General features: G+C 37.9%; 1 protein-coding gene across 12 annotated transcripts in view; it reads left to right on the top strand.

Annotated features, from left to right (window-relative positions):
• nrxn1a (neurexin 1a) overlaps nt 1-17,308 on the top strand; it is a 1,527,797-nt gene extending 1,510,489 nt beyond the window's left edge. For 11 of the 12 annotated variants that reach the window (XM_059985911.1, XM_059985919.1, XM_059985918.1 and 8 more), the window contains one exon: nt 15,565-17,308. In XM_059985911.1, coding sequence (XP_059841894.1) covers nt 15,565-15,869 — 305 coding nt within the window. In that variant the 3' untranslated portion in view covers nt 15,870-17,308. The remainder of the gene's footprint in view (nt 1-15,564) is intronic. The other variant, XM_059985909.1, reaches the window with a different exon arrangement.
• The last annotated feature ends 7,904 nt before the right edge of the window (nt 17,309-25,212 follow it).

Below are 25,212 nucleotides of genomic sequence, written 5' to 3'. Positions count from 1 at the left end.
CCATACTCTACAAAAAAAACTTACCCCTGTCATCTCCTCTGTAATTACCTCCAAGCACCCTAAAACTGCCATCTCATGATGGCCATTTAAGCCCGAGGAAAAAGGCTCTGAGTATCCAGGCAATCAATGCCTCTCATCATCTTATACACCTCTATCAGGTCACCTCTCATCCTTTGTCGCTCCAGGGAGAAAAGACCAAGTTCCCTCAACCTTTTCTCATAAGTCATGCTCCCAAATCCAGGCAACATCCTTGCAAATCTCCTCTGCACCCATTCTATAGTTTCCATGTCCTTCCTGTAGTGAGATGACCAGAACTGAGCACAGTACTCCAAGTGGGGTCTGACCAGGGTCCTATATAGCTGTTACATTACCTCTCAGCTCTTAAACTCAATCCCACGGTTGATGAAGGCCAATGCACCGTATGCCTTCTTAACCACAGTCAAGCTGAGCAGCAGCTTTGAATGTCCTGTGGACTCGGACCCCAAGATTCCGCTGATCCTCCACACTCTTACCATTAATACTATATTCTGCCATCATATTTGACCTACCAAAATGAACCATTTCACACTTATCTTGGTTGAACTCCATCTGCCACTTCTCAGCCCAGTTTTGCATCCTATCAATGTCCCGCTGTAATCTCTGACAGCCCTCCATACTATCCACAACACCCCAACCTTTGTTTCATCAGCAAATTTACTAACCCGTCCTCCACTTCCTCATCCAGGTCATTTATAAAAATCACGAAGAGAACGGGTGCCAGAATAGATCCCTGAGATGCACCACTGGTCACTGGCCTCCATGCAGAATATGACTCATCTACAACCACTCTTTGCATTCTGTGGGCAACCCAGTTCTGGATCCACAAAGCAATGTCCCCTTGGAGCCCATGCCTTCTTACTTTCTCAATAAGCCTTGAAATGGGGTAACTTATCAAATGCCTTGCTGAAATCCATATACACTACATCTACTGCTCTGCCGTCATCAACGTGTTTAGTCACACCCTCAAAAAATACAATCAGGCTCATAAGGCACAACCTGCCTTTGACAAAGCCATGCTGACTATTCCTAATCATATTATGCCTCTCCAAATGTTCATAATTCCTGCCTCTTAGGATCTTTTCCATCAACTTACCAAACACTGAAGTAAGACTCACTGGTCTATAATTTCCTGGGCTATTTCTTCTCCCTTTCTGGCATAAGGGAACAAGATCTACAACCCTTCAATCCCCTAGAACCTCCCCCTTCCCCATTGACGATGCAAAGATCATCGCCAGAGTCTCAGCAATCTCTTCCCTTGCCTCCCACAGTAGCCTGGGGTACATCTTGTCTGGTCCCAGAGACTTATCCAACTTGATGCTTTCCAAAAGCTCCAGCATATCCTCTTTCTAAATGAAGAAGCATTATTCCACAGCATCTGCTGTGTTTCAGTTGGCATCTTTGTCAATGCGAGCCATAATCTAAAATTTAACTTTGAATTTATTTCACTTTAATTGTATTGATGCGTTCATTGCTAACATGAATAGACTGATATTCACACTTCTCTGCTGTCCAGCAAGGATCTGTCAGATCATTTACTTATTTATATTACATTAATGTGAATTGCTGTACTTTCTGCCAGCATGATTTTCTATTCTCAGCTTGTGAACCTGTCTGAAAGTACTTTAAAACTGCTAACATTTCAACACAAAGTGATCATTTACTGGATACCAGCAAAGAGCTAAATTAATATTCAGATAGCAGTTCCTGCCTCCCGGCAACACTTTTATTTTAGTTGAATGGCTACAGACCCAGGATACAGACCTTAGCAATTCATTGCATATAGCAACTTTGCTATACAAATTAAACCATAATAATAAAATCTTATAAATAATTTTATAATTATTTAATTTAAATACAATAAGTAATACAATTTTATTATTGTTGCTAAGTTTATAATGCAACCGGATAAAACAATGGTACTTTTACAGTTTGAAAATTTCAGACAAAATGTTCAAAGTATATTTTATTATCAAGGTATGTATGTGTCACCACATACATCCCTGCGATTCTTTTTCCTGTGGCCACGCCCAGCAAATCTATAGAATAGTTACTATAAACAGGATCAATGAAAGATCAAGTAGAGCAGAGAAGATAACAAACTGCAAATACAAATATAAATTAATGGCAATAAATAATGAGAGCATGAAATAACAAAATAAACAGTCCTTAAACTGAGAACATTTGCTGTGTGAACGTCTCAATAGATGAGCGTAGTTTCCCTTTATTTTTTGTTCAAGAGCCTGGTGGTTGAGGGGTAGTAACTGTTCTTGAACCTGGTGGAGTGAGTCCTGAAGCACCTATATTTTCTAACTGAAGGCAGCAGTGAGAAAAGAGCATGTCCTGGGTGGTGAGGATCCTTGATGATGGATGCTGCATCCTATGAGAGCATTTCATATAGATGTGCTCAATGGTTGTGAGGGCTTTACCTGTGATATACTGGACTGAATCCGTTACCTTTTATAGGATTTCCTCTCAAAGGCATTGATGTTCCATACTAAACCATAATACACCCAGTGAATACACTTTCCACTATATGTCTATAGAAGTTTGATAAAGTTTTTGATGTCATGCTGAATCTCCACAAACTCCTAAGGAAGTGGAGGTGCTATTGTTCTTTCTGCCCATCCTTAGCCCTAGTACAAACAAGAGAAAGTCTGGAGATGCTGGAAATCCAAGCAACACACACAAAATGCTGGAGTAACTCAGTAGGCGAGGCAGCATCTATGGAAAAGAGTACAGCTGACATTTCAGGCCAAGACCCTTCAGCAGGACTGGAGGGGAAAAAGATGAGGAGTCAGAATAATAAGGTGGGGGGAGGGGAGGAAGCAGAAATCACAGAGGGGAGCAGTGGGAGAGTGTTTCAGTGAACTGCCTTCAAAGGGAAGATTTAAACTTCTTCAGGGTAGGCATCCCTGAAAGTGACTTCTCAGTGTAGTAGCCCAATCACGAACAAGAGAAAATCTGCAGATGCTAAATATCCAAGCAACACACACAAAATGCTGGAGAAACTCAGTAGGCTAGGCAGGATCTATGGAAACCTTTGAATAAAAAATCCTGCTGAAGGGTCTCAGGCTGAAACATCAACTGTACTCTTTTCCATAGCTGCTGCTTGACCTGCTGAGTTCCTCCAGCATTTTGTGTTTGTTGTTCAGCCCCATCATTCTAGTTCCTGTTCCCCTTGCCAGATTAATTTAAACTCTACCCAACAGCTCTAGCAAACCTACCCTCAAGGGTATTGGTCCCCATTGGGTTCAGATGTAATCCATCCTTTTCGCACAGGGCATACCTACCCCATAAGAGATTCCAATCATCCAGAAATCTGAATGCCCACTCCCTGCACCAACTTCTCAGCCACACATTCGCCTGCCAAATCATCCTATTCTTACCCTGACTGACATGGGGCATAGCCAAAGACTACTACCCCAGATGTCTTGTTTTTTAGCTTCTTACCTAAGTCCATATGTTCTCTCTTCAGGACCTTCTCCCTTTTCCTACCTACTGTATGTCATTAGTGCCAATATATACCACAACTTCTGGCTGCTCACGCTCCCTCTTTAGAATGATGCTGACCAGATCTGAGACATCCCATACCCTGGCACCTGGGAGGCAAAGTACTATCCAGATGTCCTTCACATCCACAGAATCTCCTGTCTGCTTCTACAATTATCAAATCCCCTATTGCACTCCTCCTCCCCCTTCCCTTTGAGCCACAGAGCCAGACTCAGTACCAGAGATCTGGTCACTGTGGCATCTCCTGGTACATCATTTCCCCCAATAGTATCCAAGTGATATACTTTTTATTGAGGGGAACTTTTCAAGTAGTATGAGAAGCATTTAATTGCTCTGTGCCTGTACTCACAGGGGTTTAGGAGAATGAGGGGGATCTTAGTGAATATTGAACAGCTTGGGTAGAGTGGATATGGAGAGGATGTTTCCCAAGACCAGAGTGCTCAGCTTCAGAATTGAAAGAAGTACCTTTCGAACAGAAATGAGGAGGAATTTCTTTAGCCAGGGGACGGTGAACCTATGGAATTCATTGCCACTGATGGCTGTAGAGGCCAAGATATTGATTATATTTAAAGTAGAGGTAGTTTCTTGATTATTAAGGGTGTCAAAGACTAGGAGGAGAAAGCAGGAGAATTGTGTTGAGTGGGTGAATAAATCACCCATGATGGGATGTTGGAGCAGGTTTGATGGGTTAAATAGCTAATTCTGCCCCTATATCGTATGTTATGGGAAGTTCGAACAAAACAAATGCTGTGCAGAGAAACTAAGAACTCTCACAGAGATTGAGTGGGAGAAAAGTATAGTCAAGAAACATGGGAATCTGAAGGTTTGTAATGAATGTTCATGACTAGCCTAAATTTGATTTGGTCAAGGTGAATATGAGAAGAGGGTGCAAATTAGCAACAAATGAAATGAAATTTTTGAGTTCAATGTGAGTGTAGGAAATAACAGCAATGCTGTGGTTGATTCATAGGAAGAAGAGTTGGGTATGGGATGGAACATGTGTAAGACAGAAACAAAGACAGAAAGACAGATGTGGTTTGGCCAATGTGAGTTCAACAGGTGCACCATTAATCTGTAGAAAATGAGATGAGGTGAAGGAACTGTTTAGGTGTAATATTTCAATTTGATTGATGTGAGCTATCCATTCAATAATTTATATGGGCCTTTCCTTTTGACCTAACGACAGGTATGCCTTGCTTATTTCAGAGTGTCATTTTACTTTTAAGTAAAGCAGTACAGAATAAGAACTGATAATTATATGACCATTTTGAAAAACAGGTCAACATTCAAATGAAACTGCCTATGTCCACCAACACACACAAAATGCTGAAACAACTCAGCAGACCAAGCAGCATCTATGAAGGAAAATGAAGAGTATCTGATGAAAGATCTTGGCCTGGAATGTTGATTGTTTATTTCCTGACCTGCTGAGTTTCTCCAGCATTTTGCATGTTGCTGGAAATAGGCAGGTTGGTTTGAATGTTTTCACAAAAAATGCTCAAGATTTCCAGCATCTGCAGAATCTCTTCTGCCTGTCTCCAGATTAGATATTTAATCAAGGAGAAAAAAAAATCCAGTTTATCATATATTAAAGCAATCATTATACCCAAGATCCACACTTTTCCTGCAGAAACCATTGTGCTCATGAGAAATCTACACTCTTCTGGTTTGCACTCAAATGCATAATTTGGCATCTAGGACCAACAATGTTGTCTGATTCAATGACAGTGAGTTGGAAACACATTCACTAGATGAATGAATTCCATCTGAATGGAAATGAATAAGATGACCTTCCTTGTAAACATTTCAGATTATTCATTCTCTTGCACTAGTATCTGATAAAATTCTTTCCCTTTGAATATAGGGTGTCCATTTAATAAGATATTGTAACACAACATTTCATCACTAACAGCCTGCAGCCAAGAACTTGTGAAATTGCACTGTATCTGACTTGTTTTGGAATGTACAAATTAGTCTAATTCACTGTTTTCGGAAACTAATTAAGTAGGATGTAATTATAATGAATAAGAGAACTGGTATAATGTAATAGTTTTAGCTCTACTTTTCAGTTTAATTAAAGTGAATTGCAGAGGACATGATTCAAAGTTACATATTTACTCTGCTGGGCATGTTTTTATCTACTTCTGTTTTAAAGGATAAGGTTTGAGACCCATATATTAAGCCTTCAGTCAATTAACTATTTTTACCAGCATGGTATTGGTTTGGTGCCTTGTCTTGCTTTAACTCATCAGTGATAAAGTTCCACTAATATTTCTGTGCACTGATCAAGCCTGAAATCAAATATTTAAGACAGAATTCTCTTGCACAGAACGGGGATTAACATTAATTATAAATATTCAGTAGACTGAAATTTTATGTTGAATTATCAGTCTGTATTTCTAAAAAGCAATGGGCTCGATTTTCTGAGCAATGCTGGAAATTCACAGATAGCTTGAACTATCAAGGATTTTTTGAGAACTTCCTGTTGACGGGGTTTATTCAACAGGTCAGATCCAATTTCATAGGTATGAAAAACGATAAGGTCCTGAAGAGAAAATATAGGGAGCTAGGTGGTAGTCTCTGGATTGCTGCCTGAGTCATGCACCAGTGAGGGTGCGAGTAACATGATATGGCAGATGAATGTGTGGCAAAGAAATTGGTGCATAATGTGGAGTTTCAGATTTGAGGATCATTGGTATCTCCCTAGCGAAGGCATAACCTGTACAAAACGAATGGGTTGCACTTGTACTTGAACTTGAGGGGGTTCAAAATCCTGTGGGCAGGTTTTATAGAGCTGTTGAGAGTTTAAATTAGTTTGGCAGGAAAATGAGGACTAGAGTGATAGGTCAGAGGATGGGCAATTGGTATACTGGGAGATTCAGCATGTAGAAAGCTTGTGAGGAAGGATAGGCAGTTATAGGACAAAACTGCAGTCAGTGGGATGGGTTGTATTTTAATGCAAGAAGAATCAGGAGTAGTGGTGCAGATTGAGAGGGAAAATACTGAGATAGTGTTCATTCAGAAATCTGATAGTGGAGGGGAAGAAGCCATTCTTAAAACAATGAGTGTGTATCTTAGGGCTCCTGCACATCATCCTTAGTTGTAGCAATGAGAAGAGGGTATGGATGGTGTGTACAGTTGTACCTAGCCACAGTCATGAGTATAGAGAGAGCAGAGCAGTGGGCTAAGCATCCATTCTTCATGTGTGCCGGTGTTGATTGTCTGTGAGGAGATGTTATTTCTGATCCACACTGACTGTGGTCTCCTGATGAGGAAGTCAAGGATCCATGGCAGAGGGAGACACAGAGACCCAGGATTTGGAGCTTGTTAAGTCGTACTGAGGGTATGATGATGTTGAATGCTGAGCTGTAATCAAAGAACAGCAAGCTGTCCTTTTAGTGGAAAAATTTACTATTGCCAATTAGACTTAAAGAAAGACACAGACCCCGGTATTTGGTTTAATTACTTTATTATGTGACCACAGAGAGCTCACTAAGAGATTCTGCTAAAGCAACCACAAGCATGGTCTTTTTTTTTAACCTTAAGGTACATGCACTCAGCAGTTTTCAGGGGTCAGAAGTTCCTGCATAGATGTTATCCACAAAATTCAGGATGTTTCCATACCTTACACAAAATTAGACATAGGGTCCCCACAGAAACAATCAGTTCCCCATTAATTAGAAGAAACCAAGCTGTCAGTCCTGTAGCCTCGAAGGGTGAAGGAACCTCCCCATTAACTACAAGAAACCGAGCCGTTAGTCATGTAGTCTTGAAGGCTAAGTGTTCCTACTTACACACAACATCCGTGCTTTATCAGCTCTTCATTTTGAACAAGACCTTTGCTAATTAGTATGAGTAGACTGACAGACCCAATTTGCTTCTTGCCCTGCCCTGCTATCCTCAGGATTTTGTTAACCCTTCATTCTTCCATGTTGTTGTAGGTATTGTTACTGTTCAGGTGTTCAAAGGTGAGTGAAGAGCCAGGGAAATTGCATCCTCTGTAGATCTATTGTGGTGATAGGCAAATTGCGATGTGTCCAGGTCCTTGCTTCGGCTGGAGTTGATGCTGGCCATGACCAACCTCTCAAAACACTTCATCACAGTGGATGCCAGTGCAACGGATGTTACTAGGAAATGAATATGGTCAGGTGTCAGATCCCTCATTAGGTGAGCATTTCAGAGACACTAACCACAACTCCCTGACCTTTACCCTAGCCTTGGAGATTGATAGGAGCCAACAGTATAGGGAAGTACTTAATTGGGGCAGGAAGAATTATGATGCTGTTGAGCAGGACTTGGGAGCATAAATTGAGAACAGATGTATGCATGGAACTTTAATGTTGAGGTTGTTTAGGCAGCACTTGCATGGATTTTTTCATAGATTTTTCCTATTGAGGCCAGAAAAGGATGGTATGGCGAAAGAATCAGGATTGTCAAGAGGAAGAAGAAAGCTAACTTAAGATTCAGGGTGGAAGGATCAGACAGAGCTTTAGAGAGTTACAAGATAGACAGGAAAGAGCATAAGAATGTCTTAGGAGAACTAGAAAAGGGCATGAGAAAGCCTCGTTGAGTAGGACTGAAGAAAACCTCAAAGTGTTCTACGTGTACTTGAAGAAGATGAGGATGACTAGAGTATGTCTAGGACCAATCAGGGATGGAAGAGAAAATATGCCTGTATCAGAGGAGGTTCTTCATGATTACTTTATTTCATTATTCACCAGTGAGAGGCACCTTGACAATTGTGAGGACAGTGTAAAATAGGCTGACATACTAGAATATGACAAGGTTAAGAAAGAGAAATTGTTGGAACTGTAGGATAGTTTAGTCCCCATGGAATATATCCCACATTAATATGGGAAGCAAAGTAAGAGACTTTTCTGCCTGTGGTGATGATATTTGCATCCTCAATGGCCACAGGAAAAGAACCAGAAAGGTGTCAAATGTTACTACTTTATTCAAGAAAGGGAGTAGAGATAACATTGGGAATTGTAATCAATGCATTATATTTCAGTGATGGGAAATTATCAGAGAAGATTCTCAGAGACACGATTTTCAAGCAATTGGAGAAGCATAGCCAGATTAGGGAATAGCTAGTATGACTTTGTGAGGGGCAGGTCTTGTCTAAGGAACATGATTGAATTCTTTGAGGATGTGACAAAACACATTGATGAAGGTATGGCCATGGATGTGAAGTATATGGATTTTAATAAAGCATTTGGCAATTCTCCCCATAGTAGGCTCATTCAGAAAGTCAGGAGGCATGGGACCAAGGGAATCTTTGCCTTGTACCCGTAGAGGACAGAGGGTGGTAGTAGATGGAGAATATTCTACTTGGAGGTCAGTGACCAGTGGTGTTCCTCAGAGATCTCTTCTGAGATGATTACTCTTTGTGATTTTTATTGATGACTTTGATAAGGAAGTTGAGGATGGTTTAGTCAGTTTGCAGATGACACAAAGGTTGTCGAGGTTAAAATGGGACATTACTACGATGCAGGGATGGGCTGAGAAGTGGCATATGGATTTCAAACTAGACAAGTGTGAAGTGATTCACTTTGGAAGTTCAACTGAAGGCAGTGTACAGGGTTAATGGCAGAATTCTTAGCAATATGAAGAAACAGAATAGTCCACATCAATAGATGCCTTAAAGTTGCCACACAGTTGCTAGGGTTGTTTGTAAAGCATAAGGTATGTTGACCTTATTAGTCAAGGGATTGAATTCAAGAAGCAGGAGATAATTTTGCAGTACTTCTTAGACCACACTTGGAATATTGTGTACAGTACTTGTTGCTTCATTACAGGAAGGATGTAGAGGCTTTAGAGAGAGTGTAGAGGAGATTTACTAGGATGCTGACTGGATTGGAGAGCCTATCCCATAAGGATAAATTTAGTGAGCTAGAGCTTTTCTCTTTGGAGTGAAGGAGGATTAGAGATGACGAGGTTTAGATAGGATTTTCTTAGGGAGGAAATGGCTAATATGAAGGTACATAATTTAAAGATGATTGTAAGTAACTATAGGGATGATTATAGAGGTAAGCTTTATTTACACAGAAAGTGGTACATTTGTGGAATGGCTGCCAGGGTGGTGGTGGAGGTAGATATATTAAGGAGATTTAAGAGACTCTTAGGTGGGCACATGAAAGGTAGAAAAATAAGGGGAAGAGCTATATAGTAGGGAAGATTTAGATTGACCTTATAGTGTGATAAAAGGGGCTAAAGGGACTGTACTGTGCTGTAATGTTCTATGAAAAGGTGTATAAGATGATGAGAGGCATTGATCATGTGGATAGTCAGAGGCTTTTTCCCCAGGGCTGAAAACTGTGCCCACTTGTGGCAACCATTTGAGGTGTTTGGAAGTAGGTACAGAGGAGATATCAGGGGTACGTTTTTTACTCAGACAGTGGTGAGTACGTGGAATGGGCTGCCAGTAATGGTGGTGGAGGTGGATATGATAGGGTCTTTCAAGAGACATTTGGATAGGTACATGGAGCTTAGAAAAATGGAGGGCTATGGATAAGCCTAGTAATTTCTAGGGAAGGGACATGTTCAGCACAACCTTGTGGGATAAAGGGCCTGTATTGTGCTGTAGGCTTTCTATGAAAATATATGCTACCAAGATATTTCAGAATGGGCATTGTAACTGAAGGGATTTACTGCAAACCACCATGGAACATGGCTTCATCCTGTACAACCATAGTGAAACATCTGTAAGAATCGTACCTTTTAGTGTGATCGCCAATGATATCACCTGCATTTATTAGTAGAAATCTAATTCAGAGTAGCTGCAAACAATAAAATCTCCCACTAGAGAGTGCAATTTTGTTGCCTTCCAGCTGTAGATCAGAAGCAAAACTTAATGCCTTGACTCACTCATTTACAGTTCTGAAGAGATCAAATTTCTTCCAGTATTGCTGTTAGTGGAATCACGTAGCTAAAAGATCAACTTCATCAAGAGCTATAAGACACCAGATAACACAAAACAAACTTTAAACATGTGTTTTATGTAGCTAACATCAGGTACATTATATTTCATGATTCTGCTGAGGTTCCAAGCATGGGTTGATGCACTTTTCAATCTTACCTAAAACAGAATGGAGGGGACAATAAATTTAGTAAAATTCTTTCACAGTTCTGTGCAGCTTCTCTAACCCAGTCTAAGTTATGTATTTATTTGATTCTAACAACTTTTTCAATTTCCTTTGCCATTAGCTCATCAGCGGCAATCATGCCTTGCATGGCCAAGCTCCTATTCTCAGGAAATTTTCTCTAAATCTTTAGCTTCACCTTTTAAGTACAACAATCCTGGTTATTCTTTGGTTTTTGCTCTGTAGAATTTGCTGATACAGGCTATTAACCAAAGATTAGGCAGTATGACTGAAATTTAATGTAATTCCTCTAATCTTTCACCAAGACTTGATTAACTTATAAATGTTTTAATACTGGTAGTCTGCTTAAAGGCATGTAGTTTAAAGTCAATTTTAATTGTCTGCTCCTTCCAAGATGGAATAAAAAGTCTTGAAATGTGCAAGCATGAAGAATAGTTTAGTAAATTACCTCTTAACAAGAGAATGCTTCTGCATTTGGTTTACAGATCGTAGCCTTGCATGGGTACTTGTTTCATTTAGATGAATTTAGAGAAGCCTCTCAGTTCACTTGACCTGAAGATATGTCTTCCCCAGGTGTTTTGCCACGGTTCTGAAAGGAGGCACAGGAGCACGACTCAGTCCTTCAAGCCTTCTGCCATATTCAAAACATTACGGTTGATCTGATTGCAACTGAGGGGCCGGACTTTCCAGATGGAAGGTGCTAGGCACAGAGAATGAGCTGCTAGAGGAAGTAGTAGAGGTCGATACAATGTTTGAAAGACATTTGGACTGGTTCATTGAAAGGATAGAGGGATATGGATCAAATGCAGGCAAATGGGACTAGCTTAGGCAGGCACATGATCAGTAATGACAAGTTAGACCAATTGGCCTACTTCTGTGCTGAAAAACTCTATAAATCCCGTATTATTTTTATACCCACTTAAGCTTTTCATTTTTTTAAAAGAACAATCTCAAAAATATTCAAATAACTTTGCCTCTACAATTCTTTTAATAGGAGCTTCAAAACCCTTGGATAAAGTGAGCATTTATTTCTCCAGTTTAAATCAATGACCTTCTTATCATGGATAAGGGAATGCTCCTTGTTAAAACTCTTCAGGATCTTACAGGCTTCTGTTGGGTTACCTCTTATTCTTCTTATCTCTAGATCATAAAGACATAGCCAATTTAGCCTTTCTTATGAGGCAACCTCCAGATCCTAGATAGCAGTCTTCTAAAGCTTTTTTTTCCTCTAATGTGCTTATGGTCTATTCCAAGTGTGTTTTCACCAATGCCCTAGGTAACTGAAACAAAACCTCCTATTTTGTATTTGAATCTGGTAGCAAAAAAAGACAGACATCCTTATTTTATCTCCCCTAATTACTTGTAGATCCTGCATTTTAACATTGATCTAATCATACACTATAGCATCCTCTGCATGCACACCTCAGAGCTCTGCAAACTCCTATTATTTAAATAATATGCTTCTGTTCTGTTTTTCTTTCCAAACGGATAATTTCACATTTTCCCATATTAAATTTCCATATCTTTGTCCATCTTTATAGTCTTTTATAAATTAATCTTGATGCTGAACTGGCTAACTTACATCTAATTTCTAAATCCATTAAACATCACTTTACCAAAATGTTAAATCATACCATAAAATATAAATTTCTGCTGAAGCCGCATGGAGAACATGAAATCATGGTATTGGCTGTTTCCAATTGCTTACGCTGTATGATGCTTTGCTGCCTGCTGCTAATCTTGACAAGCAGACAACACTCAGTTGTAATGTGAAAAGCACTGTATATAGTCCAATTCTGGCACCTGTAAGAGAGAATACACATGGTGATCATTCTTCTACTAAGTATAACACTGATCACAGCTTTTTTTTTGTTACGGTAAGCAGCCAGGATGACCCAAAGGTTGATAGTCCAGCAAGAATTGTTCGTGATCATTAGTCTTCTGCTTCCTGCAGAAACGGAGTCTAAGGCATTTGTATTCATTTCAATACTTAATTTTCACAGGTCAACTGATCAGACATTGCCAGTAGCTGAGTTTGTTCTATTGCTTTCCTCTACTGAAATAAAATGTATATCACCTGCTATTTTAGGCACCAGTGCCCATTTACGCAACTCCAAACTTTTAGGCAATTAATAAAAGAGACAGGTTTAAAAAAATTGTTCCAAGGCATTTTAGCTTGAAACATGCACAAAACTTTGCCTGTGTATTTCCCAGTTGCAACTGCCTGGCATATTGACTGCCAAAAATTTGAGTCAGAATTCTTCCTACAGTGGCTACAATGAAGTAGCATCAAAGGCTGCCAATTTAGTGTGGAATATAGTGCTTTTCTATTGTGCCTCAGCATCCTATGTTAGCACCCCATCCCCAAACCCCATGCACTGCTCTGGGCTCCTGTGCACCAGTGAGCTAAACTCATTGCGAGGCACCAGTCCATAAATATGTTGATAGTCACAAGGTAATATTGACTCTCTGAGCCATATTCATTATTTGCATTTGAAGGAAAAGTATATATGTGAGATTCTATTTATAAGACCTATGTTACTTCATTGCAAAACTTTGGACAGGGCATGTGATAGACCATCCCACTCATCACAACTTTACAATACAAATTCAAATGCATTCCAGTTAAAAGCTATTAGTATGCACATTCCTATTACTTTTGATAATAGTGTACCCTTGGATTAATTTTTCTGACAAAATTTTGCTTTCATCATTAAATCTAGTAGTTACAATACACGTGAATAGATGTTTGTTATTGCAATTCCATCCTTCCTGCCAATAAATCAGAATTATAGTAAAACTGGGCCATTTTCTTGATTTAGCACTTTGACCCAGCATAGCTTTCATGATTCTGTTACATTAGAATGGAGGCAAGCTGGGTTATTATTAATTATGGAAAAATGCTCCTGCTATCAATATAATGAAAACCAATCTTTGATAGGATCAACCTATTAAACATTCATTTTTAAGTGAATCCGTTAAGCCATTCTCCTTATAGTCACTGTTAACTCTGCTTTCTTGCAATATTGTATTAGTTATTGTTTACCATATTTATTTTAAGTGAATGTTTGAAAGATATGTTAACTACGATATTTTTTTAGTCTTTCTTTACACCTTTTCTCTTCCTGAAAATAATGAATTTTAATTGCTAACCTAATTTTTAAACATGCTTCAAAGTGTTAAAAATTATGAGAAATAGAATGCATGCCTCCATTCTAATGTAACAGAATTATTAACAGTTAAACAATCATAACTCATCATCTTATCAATAAAGTGACAACATGGCTGAAATAGACTTAGCTGGGTTGTATATAGTGGCCTACAGGAGAACAGAAAGCACATGTTTATAAACTGACAAGAAAGAAATTCATGCTCCCTTTCGGATTGAAAAAAAATCTGCCAGCTGCAGTAATTGTATAAAAGTACCTGTAACTTGTTTATTTTCTGATTATGATTGTTTAACTGTTAATAATTTAAATTGTATGCTTAAACAGTTCAGACAGCACAACTGTTTAACAGGACATTACACAGATTTCACCTATCTATTGAGTTGTATTAAATATAATAATTTTCACGATTGATAGAATGCTAACTTTGAACTGAGTTTGGCACTTTTCCTGTGACTCTACTTTGAATTGTAAAATTAAAATAAATTCATTATATTAAAAAAAACTGCTCACTCACATTGTTAAAACTTGAAGAGTAAGATATGTAAGGATTGCCAACAGTTCCATTTAACTGGACTTCAGTTGTCCCATGCAAAACTGCTAAGAGGATGTTCTCTTTTCCTTAATATTATTCCTGACAGTGGACTCCTAGAATATGAAGGACAGGAGATATAGTGGGCAGTGGAAAAAAAATTTCTTGATTCCATCTGACAGCTGAGATCAATGTGCAGTATTTATTTTTAAAACAACGACAGTGCTGCCGACCTCTAAAGAAATTAAAATAACCCATCTTAACAATCCTGATGAGTACTTCCAGACTGAAGAAGAGCAAACTCCCACCTACAACTCATCATTTATGTTTGAAGTGGAATGTTGGCAACTCTTACGGAGGTGAATGTGGATTAATCACATTGTTATAGTTTGATAGATATGCTAACTAATCTGAAAATGCAACACATTAAGCAATTGCATAAATTTAGCTTGATTCTGAAATACTGTAATAAACAAATATGATTATGTTTTAAGACCATTCTTTTACAACTTTCTTCCATTTTTTTTCTTTCCTGCAAAATCATGGGGGCAATTTACTGACTGACCCATATATGGTGAGCATTCATTTTGATTTTTTTAGGTTAAATGTTAATATATTATAATTAACATCAAATTACTTGTATACTACCACATGTTGCTTTGTCTACTTGTATTTTAACTGATTACTGTCTTTGATAGTTCTTTGAAATTAATTGCAAATGACTCCCATTAGAGAGGTGGACCATTCCATTGCTTAAGTAGCTTTCCATTATTTAACTCTAAACTTTTCACCATCTGTCCCAGTATTGATTTATTGTAGTTGAAAGCAGTAAACTGATGTCTGGTGAAATCATTCGTTGGTGAAAGTTCAATGGAAGTAGTTTAACTTTAAAACATCCCTTTACTGATAATTTTTTTTCAAAACTACTTAATTCTCAAAATTGGGTGATTCAGTCTGTATAACTGAAATAACTCTTTAATACAAACACCTGGGTAGGAGCAAAGGAGGGCAGACCTATTGAGAACTTGGAAGCACTAGAAGAATTATTTCAGTTCTTGCAACAGTAACTTCTTTCCCAAAATGATTAATAGTGTCTTGAAACCCCTTTCAGTGCTACATTGTACCTCTTTCCCTACCTTATTCTAATTAAACTGATGACAGAAGATCTAAAGTTCAATAATAACCTTCTCTATATATCCTGATATACTCACAGCATACCCCACTGGACCAGGTGGCAGAGGCTTCCCAGGAACAGCAGAAGTCATTCGAGAATCAAGCAGTACCACAGGAATGGTGGTAGGGATTGTAGCAGCAGCTGCTCTTTGCATTCTCATCCTCCTCTATGCCATGTACAAATATAGGAATAGAGACGAAGGCTCCTACCACGTGGATGAGAGCAGAAACTACATCAGTAACTCGGCTCAGTCCAATGGGGCTGTAGTGAAAGAGAAGCAGGTGAACAATGCCAAAAATTCAAGCAAAAACAAGAAGAATAAAGATAAAGAGTACTATGTCTGATCAAGCACTTGGAAGAAGGAAGCCTATAAAATGAGGAGGAAACACAAAAACATTTTATCAAAGACGTGATAAAACTGAGATTTACTTTTTGCAAAGCACATGGGATAAAAAAGACAGTACACATAATCAGGAAGGAAAGACAACAGTTTGTAAAGTAAGCTTTAACATTTCAAGCTGGTTGAAGTCTCCTACTTGTTCACAGTGTTTTAATTTGCTCCGCCTTCTGGTTGTCTGAACTTTACTGTGGAGGCAACAGCATGAAGCATTCATCAAGAAGAGTATTACAACATTGCACAGAGAATCTACCTGTTACCATGAGTTTTTCAGCCAAAGTGCTAAACAATTCTGCAATGTGACAGAAGTCTTATTACTCCAAGAAACTTTAAAGTTAGTTAGCAGACCCTCAACATCAATGGGTTTCATCATCTTTACATCCTTGGGAGACCTGTGTTTAAGTGCTGGCTACAACATAAGACTAATGTTAAATAGTATAACATGGAATAATCCCTTTCTGTTTGTAAGAAGTAAGAACGCCTTAATTTCATCCACAGGAAATATAAGGCATGGATATATACAAATAAAGAGAGAGCATAGATACAATCATTTGAAAATTTTCATGCACGCTAATATGTTATTACATACATTTATACAAACATGTATATGTGCTTTCTGGACTGTGATGAGTGATGTTTTATAGCCTGTTGTATAGACAATGCAAATATTTCTGCTATCCAGACATTTTTGGTAAACGCAATGTTATAGCTGTAGCTATGGATAGACAAGTTTGAAGTTGTTGATGAGATCTGCAATTTTAATGTTTTTGCAGCCATCATTAATAGTCTCAAACTTTTTATTAATTGCCATTGTAATGAATGTCTACCATACATGTAAGAGAGATACATGTGAATGTAAATATAATTTAGCTGCATTTTTGTAATTCAGACAGTAATCTCTTCTGTTTGAGGTTTTGTTGCGTGGGAAACAAAGCAAGTTTTACACTGAAACGGTGGCTAATATTATGAAATCTTTGTTAGATATACCAATGGAAATAGATCTCAATAATTTCATCTTTTTTTCATGTTTTCTCTAAATGGGAAAAATAAAAAAAGTTTCAAAAATCTCATCATTCCTTAATTTGCAAGACATGTATTGATGTTGTTGAATGTCAATCAATGTGCTTTGTTACATGGAAATCTTCCTAAATATCTACAGCATCACTGCAGAAAGTACAGTTGCTTATTTCTTCCTATTGTTATGCTTCATCTTTTTTTCTAATTTAAACATGTCCTTCTCCCATTTGGAAGCTTTAACATTAAAGCATTGAAGGTCTTTCATTTTCTAGCTCTAATGGGTACTATATATGGAATACTAAAATACCTAGATCTTAACAACTCATTATTTAGCTTTTTATATTATTTTTGGTGATTTCATAGCAATAAACCTCGTTGTAATGTACTTCAAAACAAAGACAAAGAGAATATGTTTAAATTCTATGGGTGCACTTCAAGGGAAACAAGCAGAATTACTAAAGGCCTCCTGGGAGGAAAATAGATGTTCATACATTCAAACGGGAAGGAAAAAATTAAAACTAGCTTTAAACAGCAGGGGCCACAACATAACAGGAACTATTCTATTTTGTGTCCACAGTCAGTTTGAAATAGTCTCCTTGCCAACTGCTTTCACCATTTCAGCGACATCTACAACAATTCATAACATGAGGCACTCATTTCCACACTAACCGCATCAATTACATTTCATCTAAATAAAACTTGGACCATTGTTTTATCTTTAAGTGTAAGGTGCCTTCTTGTCCAAAAAGCTGAAAAGGGAATTATTTTCTGAGTAAAGGGGAACATACCAGAAATGTCCTTAATCACAAAGATGTACTATATAACTGAAACAACAATTTCATTTAATGTGATTATAATGTAACTTGTTAACAATCAACCAATCCATAAATAGTTCATGAAGAATGAATTTCCTTAAAGTGTATATGAATCCATATAATGACACTATAGGTGTGATTAAAGCCAGTTCTGATGTTGCTCTTGTAAAATAGGAAAAAAAATGCATGTTCCAGATTGCTGCACAAATATTTGCTCATATTAACATTTATGAATTTTGAAATCTGAAATATAGAATAACATTTTATATCTTTCTATTGGCATCAAGAGGAGACATAATTACATGGGTTAAGTTTACAATCAACGTTCATTCCCTCAACAAACACACCATTCCCCACATACAAACGACTAATGAAGCTGAGAAAAATTCCATCACCCTGACCTGCCATGGTTCAGTAGTTAATGAGGAGTTCCTTGGTATTCAGGATTACTATTTTTAGCTCTAGAGAAAAATCATAGCTCATGCAGAGTTGAAATCTGTCATGTAGATTTATTGTCCCATTGATCCAAGGGATATAAAATAAGACTAACAGGCAGGTCATTAAGGTTATGTATTAAATCCATATATTAAATTAAAGATTGATGGAATAAAGGTTTTTCATTACTTTATCTGAATCATTTTATTAACGCTTGCAAATATTATTGGATAACTAGCACTTGACAATCTGGACAGTTTTTAGCTCTTCATGTTGCCAAGGTAGTTCAATCCATTTAGTTAATAATTTGGTTCACCAGCTACAGAACAACATTTTCTTATGTCTTAAACTACCTACAGCCCTTAGCATGGCAGTTTCCAAGCCTCATTTAGGTTGATACTGTTTGGTACTATAACGTGTTGTGTTTTGGCAAACTCTTGTTTTGAAGCTGTATGGAATTTTACTTATGAATGATGCATTTCAAACAAGATAAAACAAGCAAAACCATTCTAAAGCCCAATCCTCGAGTGCTTTGTGTGATGAATATTGAAAGAAAATTTTGTTGCAAAAGCCCAGTTAACCATTATTGAAAATGCTAAGCCAGTGGAATTTACTGTTTTTGTTAATAAAATGTTTCTTATAATAGAAACTTCGTGACGTACATTCTTTTGTTCCTTTAATTTTAAATCTCACAATTCAATGTTCCAAGCAGGGTAATATTATATTTCCATAATAAATCAGGCTGCCAATTTCTGTCCTGTCACCCTCTCCATTAGATATCTATTGCAAACAGAAATGGAGCCATTAATGTATATGAGCAGATGTCATACTTTTCCTTTATACACTCAGAGGCCACTTTGCGGTGCACCAGTACACCTGCTTGTTAATACAAATATCTGAACAGCCAATCATGTGGCAGGAACTCAATGCATAAAAGCATGTGGCAAGTGTTCAAGTATTATTCAGACCAAACATCAGAATGGGGAAGATATGTGATCTAAATAATTTTACCATGGATTAATTGTTGGTGCCAGATGGAATGGTTTGAGTATCTTAGAAACCACTGATCCCCTGGGATTTTCACACAATCTGTCACTAGCACTCACTGAGAATGGTGTGAAAAACAAAAAAAACACATCAAGTCAATGGCAGTTCTGCAGGCAAAAATGCCTCTGTAATGAGATGTCAGAGGAGAATGGCCAGCTGACAGGAAGGCAAGAGTAACTCAAATAACCATGCATGCGCAGAAGAGTGCTTCTGAATGCAAAACACATCGAACCTTGAAGTGGATGAGCCATAACAGCAGAAGACCATGAGCATACTCTCAGTAGCCACGTTATTAGATACAGGAGGTACCTAATAAAGTGGGCACTGAGTAGGTATGTATTACAACAGGAATAGTTGTTCTTGGGGAAAAAAGGATGAACTAGTTATGGTCAATCTATGCCAGTAACTGAATCTCTTGCCTTTATATACAGTTTGAAATTTTGACTCAGATAACATAGAAAAGTTTGAATTTATGCACCAGGTTGGTCATGAAAAGTTTTCACTATTACTTGCTCTCAGAGTAATAAATGTATGTTGCAATGAGCTTCCAAAATTGGTTCTAACTGAAATCAGCAAAGGCACATTTCAGTACTGCAGTGATTTAATTGCAATATTAAATCTTCTTTCTGAGATTAACATAAAAAATTCCAAGGCAGGATTTCAAAGGAATGGTATCCCTAGAGCTTTATACAATTGTTACCTTCAAGGACACAGATATTGATTACTGTGTAATTATAACATTGTTGTTTGTGGAAGATGTTCCTGCATAAAATGACTACTGCATTCTTACAAGAGTGACTGCATTTCTTGAACTATTTCACTGGTTGTAGCATAATTGTAAAAGTTTTACTTTTATCCCTTAAATATTTCTTTTACAGGACTACTAACCAAGCTAAAATTAATTAAACTTTTTAATTGAACAAATTTTATTGAACAAAACAAATTCCAGTTATTTTGGAGAATACAGGAACTGCAACATATTCATCTATATGCCTTTGTGCCTTGTGGGATTGGATAGAAAAAATAACAGAATACACACTGTCAGTATCTTCCTCAAGATTCATGAAACTCTTTAATCAGGTTTTTTTTATTTACTCATTACATATCAGACATTTTCAGTTTACTCTTACAGAAAAAATAGCATTAATCTGAGCCTATTTAGCATTTCAATTAAAGTAATATAGGACTTTGATCTGAAAACTTAAATTTGTTTCCCTTTCTTTAGATCCTGCCTAATTTGGAGAGTATTTTAACATCCTCTGCATTCACTTAATATTATGGTGCTTGTTTTTGTTGCTAAAAGATCATTGCTTCCATCTTTAATTTCAGCACACTCTGTGGTTGACCAAGAGGATAGTGAGGGATAAAATTGGCCCCTTAGAGAATCAGAGTGGTCAGCTATATGTGGAGCCGAGGGAGATGGGAGAGATTTTGAACGATTTCTTCTCTTCGGTATTCACTAAGGAGAAGGATATTGAATTGTGTAAGGTGTGGGAAACAAGTAAGGAAGTTATGGAACCTATGACAAAGAGCTGGAAGTACTGGCGCTTTTAAGAAATTTAAAAGTGGATAAATCTCTGGATCCTGACAGGATATTCCCCAGGACCTTGAGGGAAGTTTGTGTAGAAATAGCAGGAGCTCTGACAGAGATCTTTAAGATGTCATTAGAAACAGGGATTGTGCCGGAGGATTGGCGTATTGCTCATAACCATATAACCATATAACAATCACAGCACGGAAACAGGCCATCTCGGCCCTCCTAGTCTGTGCCAAACTCTTAATCTCACCTAGTCCCACCAACCCGCACTCAGCCCATAACCCGCCACTCTTTTCCTGTCCATATACCTATCCAATTTTACCTTAAATGACACAACTGAACTGGCCTCTACTACTTCTACAGGAAGCTCATTCCACACAGCTATCACTCTCTGAGTAAAGAAATACCCCCTCGTGTTTCCCTTAAACTTCTGCCCCCTAACTCTCAAATCATGTCCTCTCGTTTGAATCTCCCCTACTCTCAATGGAAACAGCCTATTCACGTCAACTCTATCTATCCCTCTCAAAATTTTAAATACCTCGATCAAATCCCCCCTCAACTTTCTACGCTCCAATGAATAGAGACCTAACTTGTTCAACCTTTCTCTGTAACTTAAGTGCTGAAACCCGGGTAACATCCTAGTAAATCGTCTCTGCACTGTCTCTAATTTATTGATATCTTTCCCATAATTCGGTGACCAGAACTGCACACAATATTCTAAATTTGGCCTTACCAATGCCTAGTACAATTTTAACATTACATCCCAACTTCTGTACTCAATACTTTGATTTATAAAGGCCAGTGTTCCAAAAGCCTTCTTCACCACCCTATCTACATGAGACTCCACCTTCAGGGAACTATGCACTGTTATTCCTAGATCTCTCTGTTCCTCTGCATTCCTCAATGCCCTACCATTTACCCTGTATGTTCTATTTGGATGATTCCTGCCAAAATGTAGAACCTCACACTTCTCAGTATTAAACTCCATCTGCCAATGTTCAGCCCATTCTTCTAACCGGCATAAATCTCCCTGCAAGCTTTAAAAACTCACCTCATTATCCACAACACCTCCTACCTTAGTATCATCGGCATACTTACTAATCCAATTTACCACCCCATCATCCAGATCATTTATGTATATTACAAACAACATTGGGCCCAAAACAGATCCCTGAGGCATCCCGCAAGTCACCGGCCTCCATCCCGATAAACAATTATCCACCACTACTCTCTGGCATCTCCCATCTAGCCACTGTTTTATTATTTTATCCATTTTATTACTCCAGCATTAATACCTAACAACTGAACCTTCTTAACTAACCTTCCATGTGGAACTTTGTCAAAGGCTTTGATGAAGTCCATATAGACTACATCCACTGCCTTACCCTCGTCAACATTCCTCATAACTTCTTCAAAAAATTCAATAAGGTTTGTCAAACATGACCTTCCATGCACAAATCCATGCTGGCTACTCCTAATCAGATCCTGTCTATCCAGATAATTATTAATACTATCTCTAAGAATACTTTCCATTAATTTACCCACCACTGATGTCAAACTGACAGATCTATAATTGCTAGGCTTTCTTCTAGAACCCTTTTTAAACAATGGAACCACATGAGCAATACGCCAATCCTCCGGCACAATCCCCGTTTCTAATGACATCTTAAAGATCTCCATCAGAGTTCCTGCTATCTCTACACAAACTTCCCTCAAGGTCCTGTGGAATATCCTGTCAGGACCCGGAGATTTATCCACTTTTAAATTTCTTAAAAGCGCCAGTACTTCCACCTCTTTAATTGTCATAGGTTCCATAACTTCCTTACTTGTTTCCCACACCTTACACAATTCAATATCCTTCTCCTTAGTGAATACCAAAGAGAAGAAATCGTTCAAAATCTCTGCCGTCAACCTCGGCTCCACATATAGCTGACCACTCTGATTCTCTAAGGGGCCAATTTTATCCCTCACTATCCTCTTGCTTTTAATATAACTGTAGAAACCTTTCGGATTTACTTTCACCTTATTTGCCAAACCAACCTCATATCTTCTTTTAGCTTTTCTAATCTCTTTCTTAAGATTCCTTTTACATTCTTTATATTCCTCGAGCAATTCCTTTACTCCATGCTGCCTATATCTATTGTAGACATGTGGTTCCATTGTTTAAAAAGGGTTCTAGAAGTAAGCCTAGCAATTACAGACCTGTCAGTTTGACATCAGTGGTGGGTAAATTAATGGAAAGTATTCTTAGAGATAGTATTAATAATTACCTGGATAGACAGGATCAGATTAGGAGTAGACAGCGTGGATTTGTGCATGGAAGGTCATGTTTGACAAACCTTATTGAATTTTTTTTGAAGAAGTTACGAGGAATGTTGACGAGGGTAAGGCAGTGGATGTAGTCTATATGGACTTCAGCAAGGCCTTTGACAAAGTTCCACATGGAAGGTTAGTTAAGAAGGTTCAGTCGTTAGGTATTAATGCTGGAGTAATAAAATGGATTCAACAGTGGCTAGATGGGAGATGCCAGAGAGTAGTGGTGGATAATTGTTTATCGGGATGGAGGCCGGTGACTTGCGGGATGCCTCAGGGATCTGTTTTGGGCCCAATGTTGTTTGTAATATACATAAATGATCTGGATGATGGGGTGGTAAATTGGATTAGTAAGTATGCCGATGAAACTAAGGTAGGAGGTGTTGTGGATAATGAGGTGGGTTTTCAAAGCTTGCAGGGAGACTTATACCGGTGAGAAGAATGGGCTGAACATTGGCAGATGGAGTTTCATGCTGAGAAGTGTGAGGTTCTACATTTTGGCAGGAATAATCCAAATAGAACATACAGGGTAAATGGTAGGGCATTGAGGAATGCAGTGGAACAGAGAGATCTGGAATAACAGTGCATAGTTCCCTGAAGGTGGAGTCTCATGTAGATAGGGTGGTGAAGGCGGCTTTTGGAACGCTGGCCTTTATAAATCAAAGCATTGAGTCAGAAGTTGGGATGTAATGTTAAAATTGTACAAGGCATTGGTAAGGCCAAATTTAGAATATTGTGTGCAGTTCTGGTCACCGAATTATAGGAAAGATATCAATAAATTAGAGAGAGTGCAGAGACGATTTACTAGGATGTTACCTGGGTTTCAGCCCTTAAGTTACAGAGAAAGGTTGAACAAGTTAGGTCTCTATTCATTGGAGCATAGAAGGTTGAGGGGGGATTTGATCGAGGTATTTAAAATTTTGAGAGGGATAGATAGAGTTGACGTGAATAGGCTGTTTCCATTGAGAGTAGGGGAGATTCAAATGAGAGGACATGATTTCAGAGTTGGGGGCAGAAGTTTAAGGGAAACACGAGGGGGTATTTCTTTACTCAGAAAGTGATAACTGTGTGGAATGAGCTTCCCGTAGAAGTAGTAGAGGCCAGTTCAGTTGTGTCATTTAAGGTAAAATTGGATAGGTATATGGACAGGAAAGGGGTGGAGGGTTATGGGCTGAGTGCGGGTAGGTGGGACTAGGTGAGATTAAAAGTTCGGCGCAGACTAGGAGGGCCGAGATGGCCTGCTTCCGTGCTGTGATTGTTATATTATGCTCTTAATGGTTTGGCTGGCAAATAAGGCCAGGATTCAGAATGAGAAATGAACCTGAACATAATACTGTATGCAGAAGCTTAACAAAATATTTTACAAGGGTTCAGGTGCTGAATGCAGTCCACCAAGTAATACATTTAACGTAATTTTCTTGATTGTTACACTTCCAGTAAAATGAATACAAGATGACCTGTAAGTTCTAAAATAACGCTATTGCTCCCAAATATTTTCAGCACAAAGCAAAAGCAATTCAGATGATTAGAACATCTGATGGAATAAATATCCTTTATATTATTATCTAAAATGATACACCTGTCCTTATAGTAATTAATCATATTAAACATTGCACTTGTGAAAATACATTCCTATCATGAAATCCTTAGAAACTGCAGTCTTCTTGCTTTTTAACAAAAATCATTGTTAAAGCATTGCTTAAACAATGTATTTTATATGTTCATACCCAAAAAAAGATGAAAAATATCCAAGAGAGTGGAAACATCGAATTGTTCAGATAAAATAGTTTTTGTTGTTTCCTTATGTCCATGGAAGAATAACTGGCTATCTCTTATGTTGTGTCATGAATTATAGCTTTTCTTAATTACAATCATTGATACAATGTTAGACACTTGTGCTCTCAGGACTAATAATTTTAGATTTACAGTTTAAAGTTATTACACTGCTTAAAATTATATTCTGCTGCAGCATTACATCACAGCAGATATTAATTTCCTTGAACTCACTTAATTTGTTCTTGCTGTCTTTAGTGCCAAATCAGAATGCTTTTTCCTGTGTCTTTTTTTGCTCTGTTAAAATGTAAATATATTTCAAGGTAATTAGCAAAAATATCAGAGATAGGTTG

This window comes from Hypanus sabinus, chromosome 12 (assembly GCF_030144855.1).
Source record: "Hypanus sabinus isolate sHypSab1 chromosome 12, sHypSab1.hap1, whole genome shotgun sequence".
Taxonomy (NCBI): domain Eukaryota; kingdom Metazoa; phylum Chordata; class Chondrichthyes; order Myliobatiformes; family Dasyatidae; genus Hypanus; species Hypanus sabinus.
This window is presented reverse-complemented; position numbering and strand designations above follow the sequence as displayed.